General features: G+C 44.5%; 1 protein-coding gene across 1 annotated transcript in view; it reads right to left on the reverse strand.

The window, feature by feature from the left end:
• The window catches only part of LOC139754233 (uncharacterized), a 235,469-nt gene extending 231,457 nt beyond the window's left edge, over window positions 1-4,012 (reverse strand). The window contains 1 exon segment of the mRNA XM_071671542.1: window positions 3,436-4,012. Within this exon segment, the coding sequence (XP_071527643.1) occupies window positions 3,436-3,484 (49 nt within the window). The 5' untranslated portion in view covers window positions 3,485-4,012.
• Window positions 4,013-20,360: the final 16,348 nt, after the last annotated feature.

Here is a 20,360-nt window from a genome sequence, read left to right on the forward strand (position 1 = left end):
CCTGAAACAATTACATCCACCCTGAAACAATTACATCCACCCACACGTCAAAGAGGGTCAACGATGTAGTTATCAACGACTGTACGTTCCCCCAGGGATGTTCTCCTGTGAACAGTGTGAACAGAAGAACTACATCTCTGCTCCAGAGGGGTAGACTCCTGCTGCTCAGCTCTCAATACCGAGTGGCGTTCACCTGGTCAAAGCTGACTCCCACGTATTCCAAGCTTGCGGACTGACCCGCTCCGTGATGGTTCAGGCTGAGGGTTGGGTTATACGAGGTGGACCTGTGACATCTTCGCTTCTTTCATTACCAGGATCTTACGTCCTACCAGCAGAGCTGTTCGCAGGGAGTTCTTCCGCTGGGTTTGCTACCACAGCTGCGTCATTCACATTCGGAAGTTTCATATCTGTGTCTCTTCATTTTCATATATATCTCTACCTCCAAGTGGTGACAGTATACTTTAGAGTGGTGATAGTATACTTAAGAGTGTTTGTGAAAGGTTATATCCTTCACACTTCAGTGATTCCCGCTGTTCTTGTGAGGGGGTAGACTCAAATCCCTCTTCTCTAAGTCTCGAAACACATTCTTCTTCCCCAACTTTACTCATACATCACTTCCAGTGCAGAGGCCAGACGTACGCTTCCTCCTCACGTTTTTAGAAACGTGATTCCATCCTCCCATGTTTATCCACAACTTGAATTTACAACCAGCTTCCTGCTGTTCTCTCGCAGACTTCGCTTTGTGCGTGACATTTCTAGATCATCCAAAGACATTTAAGCAGTCTGTGTCTCATCCTCTCCTCTATGATACAGACGAACTACCAATCATCCTCCAACCTCCCTGTGTCTCACTACAATGAACATCACTGTTGCACTCGAGCCACAACAGTATCTTCTGTGTAACAACCCAAAGACCCCTTCCCCTTACCTCTGGGAAACACTGCAACCCAGCATGCAATTGGATACACCCTCTTCCATCCATGGGTCCAGCTGGAGAACGTCCTTTCACTCCCGCCCTCCCCACCACCACCACTGCTGAAATATGATCATGCGCTTCAAGAAGATCAGCCGAGGACGTAAGACCAGTGGATCTTCATGGGTCTTCTACCAAGGATTCAGATACCGTAGGACGAACCTAAAAATCTCATCAGATGTCAAGAAACATGATGTTCACTCCCGTCCAGTGATGCCAAGGAGGACTGAAAGTCATCTTCAAGACTTGCCGTCTCAGAGAGTAAGGAAAAAGGAAGTATATTTCTCAGGGACTATGTAGGCGGTGGGGGCGTATATGGTCTTGGAATTATCCTGATTACTTGGCGACTATAATGCCCCGAGAAGTCTAACGGGGGGGGTGTTCCAAGGGCCCAGATAAACCAACCAGCCTTGAAGGTCAACTTCTCTGGCCTTTAATTCAAATTTGTGGTCAATGAGAGGGACTTCCTCGAAGGTAGAAAATAATAATCCCCTACCTCAAACTACACCAAAGAGAAAGAAATATACTTAAAAGGAAAAAATGAATACTCAAGACTAGAATACTCGACAGAGATTAATACTTCATAAAAACGCGTTTGGAGACGGTCTCCTTTTATATCATGGGAGGGTAATGGGAGGAGAGGGATACGGAGGGAAGACACGGCATATCAGGTTTGAGAAAAGTTTTTCCCTTAACGACTAAACTTTTTTCCAGAGAGGAGTATGGACGTCCGTAGACCAGGGCATCTCCAAGACCCGACGATCCGCACTCACCAGTACCCGGCCCCACTCCAATGATAACACTCGTCCCTCCAACACAGACAGACGTCCCTCCAAGATTGTGACGACGATCACGTGTCTCCAACAGTCATCGCTGTCTCTCCAACACTCTTCACAGTCCCTCCTACGGTCGTCACGTCCCTCCAACACTCTTCACGTCACTCCTACGGTTGTCACGTCCCTCTAACACTCTTCACGTCCCTCCAACAACAGTCATCACGTCCCTCCAACACTCTTCACGTCCCTCCTACAGTCTCCACGTCCCACCAACAACAGTCTTCACGTTTCTCCAACAGTCTTCTCGTCCCTTCAGCAACAACAATATCCCTTACACAACAAACACGTCTCTCCCTCCAACATTCCTCCAACAATAACTGCCTCCCCTCCAATGCCATTTACACCCCTCCAACAACAGCACCTACACTCCTCTAACATCGCTTAAATTCTTTCAGTAACACCAAAGTCTCCTTCACCAACAATAACTGAAGCTAAGTCTCCTTCAACGACACAAGATTCCCCTCCACCAACACCATAAGATCTCTCCAGCTTACCTTACTTCACAAAGATCTTTTTTCAGGGCTGAAATACACACAGCCAGGAACAGACACTATGTATGTCTCAATATCGCTCGTGTGTGTGTGTGCATGTGTCTGTCTTTCTTCCCTACATCCGAGATTTTCCGACACCGGTTGTAACTGAACGTTTGCCGGCCTTCGTAAAAACCCCCCCCCCTTGTTCTCCCAGTGGACCTAAAGCATACGTACGTGAGCTACCCAGCCACCCAACCAACCAGCCAACCAACCATCAACTTACCCTGAAGCTCTCTGTCTTCCAAATGGCCTACGCTGAGTGCCTCTCCCCTTAACCTCTTACGTCTCTCTCTCTCGCGAGCCACTGACCTGATACATGTGCTGTCGTACTTGTAGGGAGGAAGTGTGGGGGGAAGGAGGAAGTGTGGGGGGAGAGGATGGAGAGATGTTCACACACGAGATCCATCTCTCACACGAGTTAAACACGAGGCAAAACGGGCAATGCTCTCTCTCTCTCTCTCTCTCTCTCTCTCTCTCTCTCTCTCTCTCTCTCTCTCTCTCTCTCTCTCTCTCTCTCTCTCCGAGTAAACACACAGAACTGGCAATCACACACATAGCAATCACCGAAGCAGGCACAAGACCACAAACAGGTCATTACCCACTCAAGAGATGTGGCCCCACGGAGGTGGGTCTTTTCCTCACAGCAGTGTACACATACGTAAGTACAGATACGTCACTACACAAACAAATGACTGGATCCCACGAGCGAAGACCTTCCTCCAAGGACTGTAGATATATGTAATCACAGACAGCTAATTGCACACAAGAGACTGGCTCCCTCGACTGTAAAATTTCCTCCCAGTAACGTACCAAATAAGTAATTAGACACACCTAATGACGTACAGAGACATAAATAAGTAATTAGACACACCTAATGACGTACAGAAACAAATATGTAATTAGACACACCTAATGACGTACAGAAACATAAATCAGTCAAACTTACGCGTCTATCATGTCCAAACAGACTGACAATACGTTACATATACACGAAGAAAACACACTGACAATACGTTACGTATACACGAAAAATAAAAAAAAAACATAAAAAAAAACACTGGAATGAATAAGTCTTGATGGATGTCTTACTCACCATGTTTGCCAGCGATGTTCTTCAGGGAGTGTAGGAAACCCTTGCTCATGCTGGAGGCTGGCTGGCGGGTTCGCTGGCTGGCGGGCTCGCTGGCTGGCGGGCTCGCTGGCTGGATCTATACCTAACCCAGCTCCTTGGTCCCGGGGTTTAACCTCTCCTCCCTAACACGTCGACCGCTGTCATACTTCCAGTAATGGAGAGTTATGATGGTAGTGTTCTAAATCCTGCAGTTGGACAGAGAGATTCCAATGACCACGTTCAAAATGACGATTTTCATCTTCAAAAAAACAAAAACACAAAAATAAATGATTTCAAAGATTCGACTTCCGTTTCGTATCGTAAAAGACATCCACTGTTTTTTCTTTTTTTTTATAATTTCAATCGTTCATCTTCACTACCTGATATATTGAGATTTCACCAGGGGTCACCGTATTTCTTTTTTCTGGTTCTTTACGAAGTTAACAGAATTTCGTCAACATATTTCACTGTTTCTTTCATATTTTTCTTTTCTTTCCTTATCTATCCTTCACCACACACAACGGAAAGGGGGTCTACAGTTCAAAGTGACCTTACTGATATGATCAACACAGTCTCTTCAGAACGCACACAATGCAATGATGCACAAAACTCAACAATTTTAACACTTCGACAACTTACATATCTTCGCGTGGGACGCCATCTCTTTCATTTAACAATTACAAAATCGCTAGGTCTAAGTCAAAATCGCTAAATCAATGTTAAAATGATGGTCCATCTTCTGTATTCTGGGTGAACATTACAAGTTCGTCAGATGGTCTTCATGTATCCAGTCCTATTTGCATAATCCACTGTACATTTTTTTTGTATTCTGTATCAAACTGTATCATGACGACTACGAACATTTTTTTTTTTTTGTATTCTGTATCATACTGTATCTTGACCACTACATAATGTGGCTTAGTGTGATCAAATATTGACACCGTACTGTATCTTACGCCTGGTTTTGCCGCCCAACCCCATGAAAAATCATGAGGAAAAATGATAAAAAAAAAATCAAGTGTTTTCTAATCCAAAAAAAAATCAAGTATTTTCTAATCCAAAAAAAAATCAAGTGTTTTCTAATCCAAAAAAAATCAGTTTTAGAATTGGATTGTAACACGACGGGAAGGTTCTCAAGTAAAAAAATAAAAAAGCCAATACACCATATATGGCTTTCTAGGGACGCGAGATATGTGCTAATGTAAAGGAAATTATTGTGAAATACATTAAATAGCAACATTATCAAAGCATACATACATACACACACCTCTCTGCTTTAGGTAATCATAAAACATCATTTCAAACATAACTTTCTTCAGCATTAAAAATATTACTTATACTTTAAAGCAAATCAACTTTTTTAAGTACATAAAAAAAATTCAAAACTGAAATATATAACATATGAGGATTGTACATTTTACATAATTAATTAAGAGCATTATGTTATGCTCCACTGGGTCGAGAGACAACAAATAATATGAAGCGAAATGTTTTAAAGTTAAATAAATAATCACTTCAAAGGATATTTTAATATCTAATCGTCCCAGACCAAACATTACGACCCCCAGAATTCTATTTGGCATATTCAAATTACTTTTACTTTCAATTTCAATCATCTCTTAGCCTGCCTTTGGCCGCCTTCTCAAGTTAATCACTCGCCCTTTCCAAATAAGATTTCCCCCAAAAGTACTTATATTGAACTTTCCTTTACCATACTTCTTTCTTAATCAAATTGCCACTCTACAGACCACAATCATTCCTCTTATTACGTACCACGTAACCAACACATCTTCCATTTTCATCATATATACTTGATTTTTCTTAGCATCTTTAATGTTTCAATGATGCGACGAGGCCAAGGAGGGGGGAACCTCCAACGGCCGAACCCCGTAATTTAAGTGACGACTCACACATGAAGGAAGATCTCATCTATGACTTCACAACCAGGGGAAATTGCCTCCCACATCTGAAACTTAACATTGCGTCGATCAGATCCGGGTAATTGCTTTCCACGTGTTTTACAGGCGAGAGCCTTTGACTCTGGACAGACATATCTGTATTTTCTCCACTACACACAGACACACACACACAAACACACACACACACACAAGTGATAGATGCGAATGTTCAAGACACTGGGCCCCCACGAGTGTAATACTCCCTCCCCAACACAGAATACTTGAGACAAAAAAAGAAAAAAGGTACCTTCTGAAACACACACACACACACACACACACACACACACACACACACACACACACACACACACACACAACACACACACACAGGACAACCCACGATTCCCCCAAACACACTGGATCAAATTTTGATCTTGTGGTATTCTTTTTTTTTTCCCAGGATAAACTTGACCGTTGTCTCAGGGATCAGCCTGCCCCCCCTTTTCCCCATTACTTTGGAGGCAGCCACCCGGGGGATCAGCTGCTCTATAAAGAGAAACCCACCCAAGGAACAAGAGGATCACGAGCTGAGGACCAGGGAGGGCAAAACGCATCGCACAACCCTGGTGTTGACACCAACCATACGAGGATGGACCGTTATGATGTCAAGTTCTCTTCCTGTTTTCCTCTCTCTCTCTCTCTCTCTCTCTCTCTCTCTCTCTCTCTCTCTCTCTCTCTCTCTCTCTCTCTCTCTCTCTCTCTCTCACGCATGCACACCTTTAAGGTCCGAGATGAAGATCGCCCGGGGAGGCACGACTTCCCGTCTGGCTTGCCACAGATGGATGGGATGGGGAGGGGGGGTGGGTAACCTTCTCGTTGCCTCGCCCACAAGTCGCACGCCCAGACGCCTCATCATCCCGACGCACGCATCGCACGCATCCGTGACCACCACGCATGATTAAGCCACAGTAATCCCAGACGACGCCGGCGGAGGAGGAGAGGAGGAGGAGGAGACAGACAGACAGACACACACACACACACACACACCAAAAAAATGAAAGAAAAACTATCACATGGTGTGTCGACACACCGCGACCCCCCACACCCCCACAGGGTCAACACTGAGCGTTGAAACGAACAAACAAGGTTGGACACCTCACCAAACATCCGGGGTAATTAGAGCTCTTCACACTCCCTTCACTACAGAGGAACCCCAAGGGAATAGGTAAGGGTGCCTCTCCGCCAAGCCCTGTGGACCAACCTCCTGCTTTACTATCCCGTCTCCATCGATGTACATTAGGAATGGAAGGGCCTGCCTCCTGTGGCTGTCCTCCATCAGATATCCTCGTCATAGACCATCAAGGTCTTCTTCTATCACCTGGCGTTTTTTCCCCCGTGTACTCCTGCCTCCATCTACGTAAATAAGGGATGCAGGACAGCAGCGTCACTGTCCACCATCAGATAACCTCGTCATAAACAATCTAAATTGTCATTACCCATCCATGTATGTACACCACCAGGGGTGGGAAAGGGGGAAAGACCGACCATCCACCAACCACTAATGTGTCGTACGAAATTACTTTTGAGATACAGCCTTTAAAATCCTCTACCATGAAAAATAAATAAAATAAAAAGCTACAACTGCTTCGTCTGGACATCTTTCAAGGCAAAAATTTACTAAAAAAGCAATCTACTCCTTCTCCTCCTCCTCCTCCCTTCCATCGCTCCTCCTCCTCCTCCCTTCCATCACTCCTCCTTCTCCTCCTCCTCCCTTCCATCGCTCCTCCTCCTCCTCCCTTCCATCGCTCCTCCTCCTCCTCCCTTCCATCACTCCTCCTTCTCCTCCTCCTCCCTTCCATCGCTCCTCCTCCTCCTCCCTTCCATCGCTCCTCCTCCTCCTCCTTCTCCTCCCTTCCATCGCTCCTCCTCCTCCTCCTCCTCCCTTCCATCGCTCCTCCTCCTCCTCCCTTCCTCCTCCTCCTCCCAACTGCCCTCCAACAAATTCATCCCACATTCTTCAACTCTCAGAAAAGTATCTCGTGCAATCAGGGGTAAGGCTCGCCCCGCTCACTGCCTTAATGTAAGCCCACCAATGCAGGGAACACAAAATACATATCGTACACACGCTCATTAGAAACATGACAAGCGATGATCATCATTGCAATCGTTGCAACAGTATGTCAATCTAAGGGATCAAAAAGAAAAGAAAAGAGGAATGGTACAGAGTGGCAAATTTTTATAACTCAAATTGCTACTGTTTGTGGTATATTACCAAGTGACTCTGGTTAAGTCGACGCCTTCAAATAGACGTGTGGGATTCGAGCACAGTTTGGTAGCGTTTCGAGAACAGTGATTGACTCTCATGTTAACGAGGGGACAGACGAAACGACCAGGGCAAGCGATCGGCCCTGATGTTAACGACCCGTCGGACAGAGGACGAGGATAAGGTATCGCACCACTCACGACTTCCCACCATACCACGACGGCACCAGCTCCTGCCATCCACCCACCTCTGGCTCTGGTTGGCCTCGACCACCTTCCCTAAATACACTCGCCCAATACTCTCTCTCCCTCCCTCTCCCTCTCTCACCCTCACCCTCACTCTCCCTCTCTCACCCTCACCCTCACTCTCTCTCCCTCCCTCCCTCTCCCTCTCTCACCCTCACCCTCACTCTCTCTCCCTTCCTCCCTCTCCCTCTCTCACCCTCACTCTCCCTCTCCCTCCCTCCCTCTCTACCATCAGGTTAAGGTGAGAGGAGGCGATCCGAGAAGAGCACAGTCAACACTTATAAGGTTGCCTCTACAGGGCCTCCCTGCAGGAGATCGACTCGCGAATATATTCCTCCCTCACCAGCGTTGGGGACGCCCTTGTGAACACTCCTCCAGAAGGAGAGAAGCTCTTGCAACGACCCAAGATGGAAGCCAAGTGTTATAACATCTGACATCGAATGGTGGGGGAGACAAAATGCCTTTCCTTCATATTTTTTTTTTTCCTTTATCGTTTCAAGTTGTTTGTTCTCCCTGTACATATCTGGGTTTTGAAAACAAGGTGATGGTTGTGGTGAAGCCAGGCACGTACGTGTCCCTGCAGGGAATCAATTTGGGTGATCTGCAATCGAACGAAGGAACCCGAATGCTTTCTTAAAAAATATTTCTTCTTAAATATATAAATTTCCAACAGTGTTTTCTTAATTTTTTTTTTTCATGCATCCAACAGAGCGTTTTTTTAATTCATTTTTTAATGCACAGTCGTCGGCTGTCGAACAATGTAGCGAGGATGTTACAATGTACATAAGATAAAACATACAGACACACAACACCTCTGAAATATTCACACATGTATCCACTTCAAAATTCAATCTTTTGTTTCCTTTATCTTGATGCACAACAGGCCAAACCTCAGCTCGAGACGTGTACGACAGAATAAACTTTATATTTTCTTTTTTCTAAGACTCCGGCCACGGACACAAGTCCACATCAAGGCCAGGCCTTAATTGAAATATAAAGAGGATTATGAAAAATCGAGAGAGACAAGGGAAAATGTCTAAGAATTCTGTAGGAAGAGGAGGAAGAACTGTCTTTTAAACATGAGCTACAATACGTATATACGCAAGAATATACCAATATGTATATACGCAAAGAGTATACCAATATGTATATACTCAAGAGTATACCAATATGTATATACGCAAGAATATACCAGTATGTATATACGCAAGAATATAACACTATGTATATACGCAAGAATATACCCATGTATATACGCAAGAGTATACCAAAGCGTATATATGCAGGAATATACCAATACGTATATACGCAAGATACCAATGCGTATATACTCAAGAATATACCAATACGTATATACGCAAGAATATAACGATACGTATATGGCAAGAATATACCAATACGTATATACGCAAGAGTATACCGATACGTATATACACAAGAATATACCGATACGTATATACGCAAGAATGTACCGATACGTATATACGCAAGAATGTACCGATACGTATATACGCAAGAATATACCAAAACGTATATACGCACGAATATACCAAAACGTATATACGCAAGAATATACCAAAACGTATATACGCAAGACTATACAAGGACATTTCTCGCGCCAGCGCCACCATGACACTAGCGGACAAAATTGGCAGTTTGTCACGACTGTGGCACTAAAGGTGAAGGAGGTGACAAATCATGGATTTACCTGGAAATACCTGACATTACCGGGGATATATATATATATATATATATATATATATATATATATATATATATATATATATATATATATATATATATCACCAAAACGCTTCGGCCAGCAGGAACAGCCCCATGGATCATAGGGTTAGCTGTGTGTATGGTGATGGCGACATTGCTGGGGGACGGGGGGAGAGAGAGAGAGAGAGAGAGAGAGAGAGAGAGAGAGAGAGAGACAGACAGACAGACAGACTCATAACAATGGTGCACAAGGATTTGAAAAACGTCTCATCGCAATGATGAAAGAGTTCTGAACTCTCTCTCTCTCTCTCTCTCTCTCTCTCTCTCTCTCTCTCTCTCTCTCTCTCTCTCTCTATTTCCCCCCCATCCTAATCATTCCCCTGTCATCCCTAGCGCGAGCATATACTTCACCGTGCAATAGACAAAACAACACACACACACACAAAAAAAATTATGCCTATCAAAATAAAAAAGTCACCCCGTATGGAAATGTTCCCCCGCTCCACAAGGGGAGGTCAGCATCGCTGCCCCAGTCTCGGTTAGCATTCCCAGAATACTGGTGGAGCGAGTGTGTGGCATACGGATGGAGACGCACTGGTGGAGCGAGTGTGTGGCATACGGATGGAGACGCACTGGTGGAGCGAGTGTGTGGCATACGGAGGGAGACGCACTGGTGGAGCAAGTGTGTGGCATACGGAGGGAGACGCACTGGTGGAGCGAGTGTGTGGCATACGGAGGGAGACGCACTGGTGGAGCGAGTGTGTGGCATACGGAGGGAGACGCACTGGTGGAGCAAGTGTGTGGCATACGGAGGGAAACGCCTGCCTTGAACCACTACAGACACAACCCCCCCCCACACACATGAGACCGGTGAGGAGAGAGGGTCGGAGACCTGGCCTCCTCCTTCAGATAATTCACACCTACAAGAAAGATGTGTGTGTGTGTGTGTGTGTGTGTGTGTGTGTGTGTGTGTGTGTGTGTGTGTGTGCGCGCGCGCGCGTCAAGGTACCGTCACAATAGCCATACATATTATCTCAATTAAGGCAATTTCGATTATATGCAAAGCATATATATATATATATATATATATATATATATATATATATATATATATATATATATATATATATAGCCTACCCACCCTCCCTATCTTATCTTTTATCTCCGTTAGTCTTCATTACTGAAGTCGACAGAGATTCGCAATACTTTTGAATTCGTCCTCTGAATCGCACGACGTGCCCTCATGAAGTCTCTCCTTCAGAATATAAATCATGCACTCTGCTTCCTGGTCATCTCCACACACACACACACACACACACACACACACACACACACACAGACCCGTCCTGTGTTAACTAGTCTACCTACTCCAGTATGTTTATCTTGTTGCCTTTCCTTTCACAAAAGACAAACCGGCAGGCATCCACGACCCATGATCATGATTCCTTCTCCGGAGGGCACCTGAAGTGCATCTGAAGTGGACCTGAAGTGCATCTGAAGTGAGCCTCAAGCGTATCTCGAGTGTGTGTGTGTGTGTGTGTGTGTGTGTGTGTGTGTGTGTCCACCACGCGGATCTGAACAGTCTTGGAGTGGGCTGGATGAAGTGTCGTCATCTGCCATCAATGTGTCCTCAACTGTGAATACATGCTGGACCTCAACCTCCTCCTCCTCCTCCTCCTCCTCCTCCTCGTCTGGTACGTGCCACGGAGGCCCACCTTCCCTCTTGAGTCACTCAACCTCATCATCTGTTGCGTAAGTTAAAAAGAAAAAAAACTTTGCACTTTTGGAAGAGTTTCCGAGTCTCGCTAACCATAACCAAAACGTTTCTTTGACCATATCCACAACGTTTCTTTGACCATACCCACAACGTTTCTTCGACCATACCCACAACGTTTCTTTGATCATACCCACAACGTTTCTTTGACCATATCCACAACGTTTCTTTGACCATACCCACAACGTTTCTTCGACCATACCCACAACGTTTCTTGGACCATACCCACAATGTTTCTTGGACCATACCCACAACGTTTCTTGGACCATACCCACAACATTTCGTCTCGAAATTCCAATCCTCTTCCCTCCTGAATACGATCGCGTTCATTCCCTGATCCTTTACACATTTCAAACACTTATTAGTCCACTGTGCTCTATATACACACTGTCTCCCTCGCACTTCATTATAAGACCTGATTTTCTTCTTATTTCCCTCTGCGATTTCTCGTTAACCACGTATTCAGACTCGAACCCCGTGTGAATAATGATGGGCCGAAGGAAATGAATTTACCCTCTTCTGAAAGACGGGGTGCGAGTGATCACCGAGCACTAGTGTCTCTCAGTGGATGAAGGGAAAGGAAGGGGTGGGGTGTCATTGTCGGGGGGGGGGGGGGGGATGGAATGCGGTATTGATGGTGTAACAAGGGCTTCTGTGGTTCTCATGCGCTGAATGACGTTCGAGTTTAAGAAGTAGAAGAAGAAAAAAACACCTCGAGCACATTCGGAGAATGAATCTCTCTCTCTCTCTCTCTCTCTCTCTCTCTCTCTCTCTCTCTCTCTCTCTCTCTCTCTCTCTCTCTCTCGTCGGATCCAAACGTGTTCTCTTGTCATCTGTCACGTGAGGTTCAATACTGCCTTTTTTAAGCACGACTCCTCCTCCTCCTCCTCCACTACTCAGGTAGGGATACGTGTCGTGCTGCTCCCTCTACCACCCTCACTGCATCTCTAAGTTCATTAGATTATATTGAAGCTCGTCAAATAGTTCAAGGGGACTGTACATCATGGGGAGAAAAAAAAAGAAAGAGTCTGGCTTTTGGCGTCACGTCTCTCGTCCAATATTGAGGGAAGGCACTATAATCACCCTAATGTCTCCTTTACATCAGAAAGACAAGGGAGGGCAAATTACCCTTCTCTTCCTATACATTTCCTTCCTTGTTACTTGCGAATCTCTGAGGATACAGCGTATGGGATAAAGGTCGGCCATGCATTATGCATATTATCGCCCGCAACATCTCATCTTACCGGACTCTTATTTCACAGGAATTTTCACAATGGCCCGGGATTTTGCTTTCGTCTCCTCAGCGACACATCTACTGCGATTTCCCGGTAACACGAGTTCAAACAGAGCGTCACACGTCACTTACGTCACACGTTTACACTCCTTCCCTACTTCCCACAATGTCGATGTTGGGCGTGACTTCTTTCATTCTCGCGCTCAATACATTCACTTCGAATATGAGTCGTTAATCTATCCTGGTCACGTTTTCTTTCAGGTCCAGCTGCAGGTTTATATAACCCGCTTGAGCAATCGATACTACTTCCTTCATAAACCGGACATCATCATCATCATCATCATCATCAACATTCACGCTCAGCTTTGACTGAACTACCTACACTGATGAATGATAACACCGCCCCATCCCGGAACATTACGACATGGAGATAACGAAGGATGTATATATATATATATATATATATATATATATATATATATATATATATATATATAGCTGAGGATGTATATGAAGCTGAGGATGTATATATAGCTGAAGATATATGTACAGCTGAGGATGTATATATAGCTGAGGATGTATAAGTAGATAGCAGAGGATGTATACACAGATAGCGAAGGATGTTAGAACAGATGATAATAATATATATATATATATATATATATATATATATATATATATATATATATATATATATATATATAAGGTGTATAAACAGCATGGGATGTGTATATAGCTAGGGATGTATAAACAGAGAGCAGAGAATGTATAAATAGCTGGGGATGTAGGAAGATATTGAAGAGGACGTATACATAGCTAGGAATGTAAAAAACAACATCACCGTAAGTGTAAACAGCAAGGGATATATGAGCGGCTGAGGATGTACAAACAACTGGGTGCGTATAAACAACAAATGAATAAACAAAAGAGGATGTATAAACAACAGGGGCTGTATAAACAACAAAAGATGTATAAACGGAAGAGGATGTATAAACAACAGGGGCTGTATCAACAACTGGGTGTGTATAAACAAAAGACAGATGTATCAACAAGAGAGGATGTATAAACAACAGATTTATATATACAAGGCGATATATAAACAACAGGGCAGGTATGAATAACAGATGTGTGAAGAACAAAAGGGAAGTATAACAACAGAGGATGTATCAATAGCTAGAGATTTATAAAGAGCAAAGTTTATATACAGAACAGAGGCTATATGACGGAGCAGAGACTATATAAACATCAGAAGCATAAATAGCACAGGATGTATATGTAGCACAGGACGCATATGTAGCTCAGGGTGTATAAATAAAAAAATGTATCAATAGCAAGGGATGTATAAACAGCGGAGGATGTATGGAATAGTTCCGTATGCATAAATAGCAGACGTTGTATAAATAGCAGATGTTGTATAAATAGCAAAGGTTGTATAAACAGCAAAGGTTGTATAAATAGCAGATGTTGTATAAATAGCAAAGGTTGTATAAATAGCAGAGATGGTATAAATAGCAGATGTTGTATAAATAGCTAAGGTTGTATAAATAGGAGAGGTCGCATAAATAGTGGAGGTTGTCTAAATAGCAGAGGTTGTATCAATAGCATGTATGAACGGCAGGGTAGCGAGTGATATAGGAGTCGATGCCAGTGAAGCCAGGCAGGGTAGGTTCTGAACCCATTACTGTGCAAGCCATTACTGCCGACAGACGACTGGGAGAACGTAAATACTTTACTTACACAAGTCTTTCCTAACACCTTCCACCTGACACTTTACTTACACAAGTCTTTCCTAACACCTTCCACCTAACACTTTACCTCCAATAGCCTTTCCTAACACCTTCCACCTGACACTTTACTTACACAAGTCTTTCCTAACATCTTCCACCTGACACTTTACTTACACAAGTCTTTCCTAACACCTTCCACCTAACACTTTACCTCCAATAGCCTTTCCTAACACCTTCCACCTAACACTTTACCTTCACAAGTCTTTCCTAACATCTTCCACCTGACACTTTACCTTCACAAGTCTTTCCTAACACCTTCCACCTAACTATTTGCAAAAGGCAAGATTTCCACTTCCTCCAAAACTATCAGGTTTTATATATATTTCTTTCTTCACTGCTTCAGTATCTCTTCAATCCCATTTTCTTTTTCATTTCCAATAAGGACTTCACAGTATCATTTCTCGGTATAAAACTACGAAAGAATCAAACCCACACGCAAACAACATCCACCCCTATGCAAACAAGAATCACCCCCCTCCCTGCAAACAAGAATATCCGCCAAGCAAACAAGAATAAACCCCCCAGGCAAACAATAGAGAGAACGCGCAAACAAAAGAGATCGTGCAAACAAAAGAGATCGGAGACTTTCAATGGGATTTCCTTTGTCTTTTTTTTTCCCCCTCCTCCCGCGAGGGAACCAGATCGCTGGACGCACCGACGTGAGGAGGAGGAAGAGGAGGAGGAAGAGGAGGAGGAGGAGGAGGAGGAGGAGGACCAACACGGCGGGTATTGCAGGTCTGTCACCTAAGACGAGGAGAGCTAATAAGTAGTAGTGAAGCTCAGAGAAAACGGGACTTAAAGAAAGTTTAAATTGGAAGTGCGGGCTTGAATGACTCGCGCGCGCATGGATATCTCGCGGTGTCAGGGGGGCGCGAAACGGGGAGGGACAGTATACCACTGAGAATAGACGAATATAAATAAAGTAATGCATATAAGGATTCGTTCTGGTAAAGCTAAAGGCAAAAATCGGGTCACCTAGTCTTCGATCGCAGGAAATGTGAGTAGTAGCTGTTCACACCACTTCAGCGTGAGGGAGCATGAACGTGAGATGGTCTGAGGACGCAACACACACACACACACACACACACACACACACACACACACACACACACACACACAACACATAAAGACACAGAGGAGAGTGTGGAGTGACCTTATCACATCCTCCAAGCTTTTGAACCAGACACAATGATGGAGAGATAAAGCAACCAGAGGAAATAACATGAAATTAAGCAACAAACTTGTTAAAAAAAAAAAATACACATATATAATGAAGTAGTAAGTATATACGAGTGGTGGATGAAAAGTATATACACTGAATAAGAAAGTGGAAACTGTAGACAACATACAGAGCAGAGATTGAAAAAAAAAACAGATGATAGTACAGATGTTCAAGAGATGAGGCCCCACGAGTGTTGAACTCTCACCCCGGTACAGTACAAGTGGCCAGTGACAAATAGGTAATGACACAACTTGCATACTAACCATCGAAATAAGGAGCAGAAGGGGTCCACCTGTTCCCTAATGCCGACCCGTAAAGGGCGTTTGGTAAAACCCACACCGCTACACTACACAGCCCCAGTCTACCAGGGGTTATAGCAATATGACAGTGAAATACGTATCCACAAAACCGTCTACACACACACACACACACACACACACACCAGCCCAACCTGCACCAGCCATCAGCAGACAGACATAGAGTTAAGATCCTGGAAGTGACAATGAGAACTGCACGAATGACAGACGGTAAGAAAGAGTGCGATGGGAAAACACGGGAGAGATGGAGGGAGAGGAGGAAGGAACAGATTAAGACTGGTGAACAAAGCGGAGGGGGAAGACGACCGAGGGAGGGAGGGTGATCTTGTTTGCTGGAGCAGTCGAGGGAAACTTGAAAGCCGGAGCTTGAAAATTGATTTCAGGAGAGGACACAGATGGTATGGATGACCCCCGTGGTGCAGTGGTCAGCGATCCTGACCGTGACACGTTCACGGGCGGCGCCCCCGCTGCCCACGGTCGAGCATGGCATAGGCTGACCAAGGACTAACTGTTCAGAGCCAGGGGAAGCGGAACAGAGAAGAACATCGGCTGATCAGTGAGAGTATATATATATATATATATATATATATATATATATATATATATATATATATATATATATATATATATATATAAATACATATTATCCCAGGGGATAGGGTAGAAAGACTACTTGCCACGTATTCCCTGCGTGTCGTAGAAGGCGACTAAAAGGGGAGGGAGCGGGTGGCTGTATATATATATATATATATATATATATATATATATATATATATATATATATATATATATATATATACACATACAGACATAGAGTGACTATACAGACATAGAGTGAATATAGAGACATAGAGTGAAGAATACACAGACATAGAGTGAATATAGAGAGTATAGTCAATACAGAGAGTGTATGGAAGATGAACCTACCTGTGGCTCGCAGGTAGAGTCACAAGGCGCAGTAGGGTCGAGGGTGAGCTACTTGAAAAAAAAAAAAAAAATATGGGGTTTTGAGCTTTAGAAAATCCGATGCTGTTAGAGCAGCAACGGTGAAAGTGGAGTTAAGAGCAGGTTGGTGTTCCCTGGAGGCCGCACACACTGGAGAAATAGATGAGAGAAATAGATAGGGTGGGGGAGCTCAGCGGTACTTGAAAGGGATATATATAGATAGATATAGATTTACATATATATATATATATATATATATATATATATATATATATATAGATAGATAGATAGATAGATAGATAGATAGATAGATAGATTCCTATGAGTCCACGGGGAAAAGGAAACACGATAAGTTCCCAAGTGCACTTTCGTGTCGTAATCACATCATCAGGGGAGCCACAAGAGAGAAATATAACAGTCAGTTGATATACATCGAAGAGACGAAGCTAGGTCCTAGGTCAACACACACTATATATAGTGTGTGTTGAGGAGCCTGAAATACATGCTATCAGTCTTCGAAGTAATATACAACTTTATCAGTGAACGAAGAACAGGGATGAATAACACAGAACACTGGTAGGACAGAGCCATTCACAGGCGTTTGTGACCACGAGGGAAAAAAATAATGGAAAAAAAAAACTGAAAATAACGCGAGATCTTATCATAAAATCTCTTAAATCCCTAATGGATGGAAATGAGGGAAAACATAGGAACAGCGAATAAGCGCGCTGGTCTGACCTGAACCAGTTGGTGTATTTCTGGAACCAACCAGAGAGAGGGTTGGATCCGATCCCAGGATCATCCGTCTGGGCTGAGCTTTGATATTCACAAAGACTGGATTGGATATTGAGAATATTATACACGAGCCACCACTGGGAGGCAGGCTTATCATTGTGGTGGTCAGGTTGGGTCTCAAGCTAGTGAAGACACTGTTGTCTGGGTTGGAACCCCGAAGGAAAATCAAAGGGATAAATTATACTACAGGTGATTATAAGGCTATAGGCTTATTGCTATATAGATCATGTATATTGGGAAAGGATAATTATCAGTGTGGGTGTACAGTTTTTTCCAAGTAATATAAATATGTGGATTCCAAAGAATCAGAAGATCTTAAGAGAAAATGGGATTTGGCTTAAGAAAAGAAAGGCATCTAATAAAGACGGTAGAAAATGATCCATGACATATACTGGCTTATATAATAAAAAATATATATATATCAAACTAGCAAAAAAAAAAATTTTGTCAAGATTAGAGACGAGAGAGAGAGAGAGAGAGAGAGAGAGAGAGAGAGAGAGAGAGAGAGAGAGAGAGAGAGAGAGAGAGAGAGAGAGAGACTGGGAAACATAAATGATGAAATACATATATATATATATATCATACCTGATCGCCGTTTCCCGCGTTAGCACCAGGAACAGACAAAGAAAGGCCACATCCGCTCACATCCATTCACTAGCTGTCATGTAAAATGCACCGAAACCACAGCTCCCTATCCACAAACCAGGCTCCACAGACCTTTCCTTCGTCATGTAAAAAATATCAGTCAATATACCACAAAACACACACACACACACACACACACACACACACACACACACACACACACACACATGTACCTACGCCATATTATCAAACCAAATTTTACTTCAATCTGTTGTCCCGTCAACCCCCTTCCTCCCCAGCAGGAAGCAACATCTGCCGCCCAGCAGGGTGGATGGAATACGTCGTCACCCCAACATTAACGTTCGTTGGAAAATTCATCGCCAGGAACGAGAATGAGGAAATGCCTGGAACGATTGCCAAGTGCGCTGAGGCTGTTCAATGTGGACGCTGGCGGATTAAGCGTCGGATGTTGCGTTGCCTGCAAGCGTTTTTGACGCCTTCTTTTCACAACCATGAAACATAACCAGCGAACTAAAAGAGAGAGAGGGAGAGAGATGTGTTCAACCGCGTTAAAAGGTTTTCTGTTCGTTAGGAATTCAGAGCGGACTGAATTCTGAAAGAGTGGAGGGAACTGCTTAGGGTAATGTGACTTTCCTGAGCACGACGGTACGATTGTGTGATGGTGTACGACCCTTTGAGCACGACGGTACGATTGTGTGATGGTGTACGACCCTTTGAGCACGACGGTAAGATTGCATGATGGTGTACGACCCTTTGAGTCTGACGGTGCGACTGTATGATGGTGTACGACCCTTTGAGAGCCACGGTACGATTTGATGATGGTGTACGACCCTTGACCACGAAAGTACGACTTTGGTATGACAGCGTAGCCTTTGGATCAGGTCAAAGGCCACGCTATCATACCCGAGGGTCGCACCTTCATGCTAAAAGGTCGAACCGATGAGCTTAAAGATCGTACCGTCGTGCTCAAGGATCGCACTGTCGTGCTCAAGGATCGCACCGTCGTGCTCAAGGATCGTACCGTCGTGCTCAAGGACCGTACCGTCGTGCTCAAGGATCGTACCGTCGTGCTCAAGGGCCGTACCGTCGTGCTCAAGGACCGTACCGTCGTGCTCAAGGACCGTACCGTCGTGCTCAAGGACCGTACCGTCGTGCTCAAGGACCGTACCGTCGTGCTCAAGGGCCGTACCGTCGTGCTCAAGGACCGTACCGTCGTGCTCAAGGACCATACCGTCGTGCTCAAGGATCGTACCGTCGTGCTCAAGGACCGTACCGTCGTGCTCAAGGTGTCACGAACACCTTTAATGCGGCAGGTCATGTCGTCACCCCTGGGCGGAACATGAGGGCTTCAGCGTGTACAGACACATGCATAACCCAGCGAGACAGACGCCACGTCTCCACCTCTGAGCACTGTACTGGATGATTCTCTCTCTCTCTCTCTCTCTCTCTCTCTCTCTCTCTCTCTCTCTCTAACAGACGAGAGTAAAGTGAAATCAAACCCCTCCCCTCAGATGGTGTAGCCACAGTTCAATATATGATGATGATGATATTTTGCAACGTGTTTTCTATTTTTTATTATTCCACGCCACACGACGGTTTGCGAGAGCCGACGGCAACACGCGGAGGCAAATGCTTTTTTCCAAAGAGACACTTCTTTTGGCAGTGTTTGCCTCACACCTCACAGCACCAACGACACATCTTTCATTCTAAACTCCCCCCGTTGACCGTCTAACCCCCTTGGGTATGATGAACTGGCCTTTGCCCTGGCCCTTAGCTGTACCGCTGAGGGGCCCACAGGGGGGGCACCTCAGTCGTACCCCAAGACTCGTACCGTCGTGTGCTCCGGGGACTGCACCGTTGTGGTCAAGGATCGTACCGCCGTGCTCCAAAAAAATATCGTACCGTCGAGTTCGAAGATTCAGAGCCGTACCGCCGTGCTCTAAGGCGGACGTGCACCGTCGCCATCAAGGGGCCAAGTTCTGACACCCGTGCTCATGGCAACGGAAAACGGACAACACAAAACGGAAAACGGACACGAAACGGAAAAGTGAAGCCAATAACGGCACAATGCATCTAATATCCCCATGTACGAGTCAACA

Source organism: Panulirus ornatus, chromosome 16, assembly GCF_036320965.1.
Source record: "Panulirus ornatus isolate Po-2019 chromosome 16, ASM3632096v1, whole genome shotgun sequence".
Classification (NCBI taxonomy): Eukaryota; Metazoa; Arthropoda; class Malacostraca; order Decapoda; family Palinuridae; genus Panulirus; species Panulirus ornatus.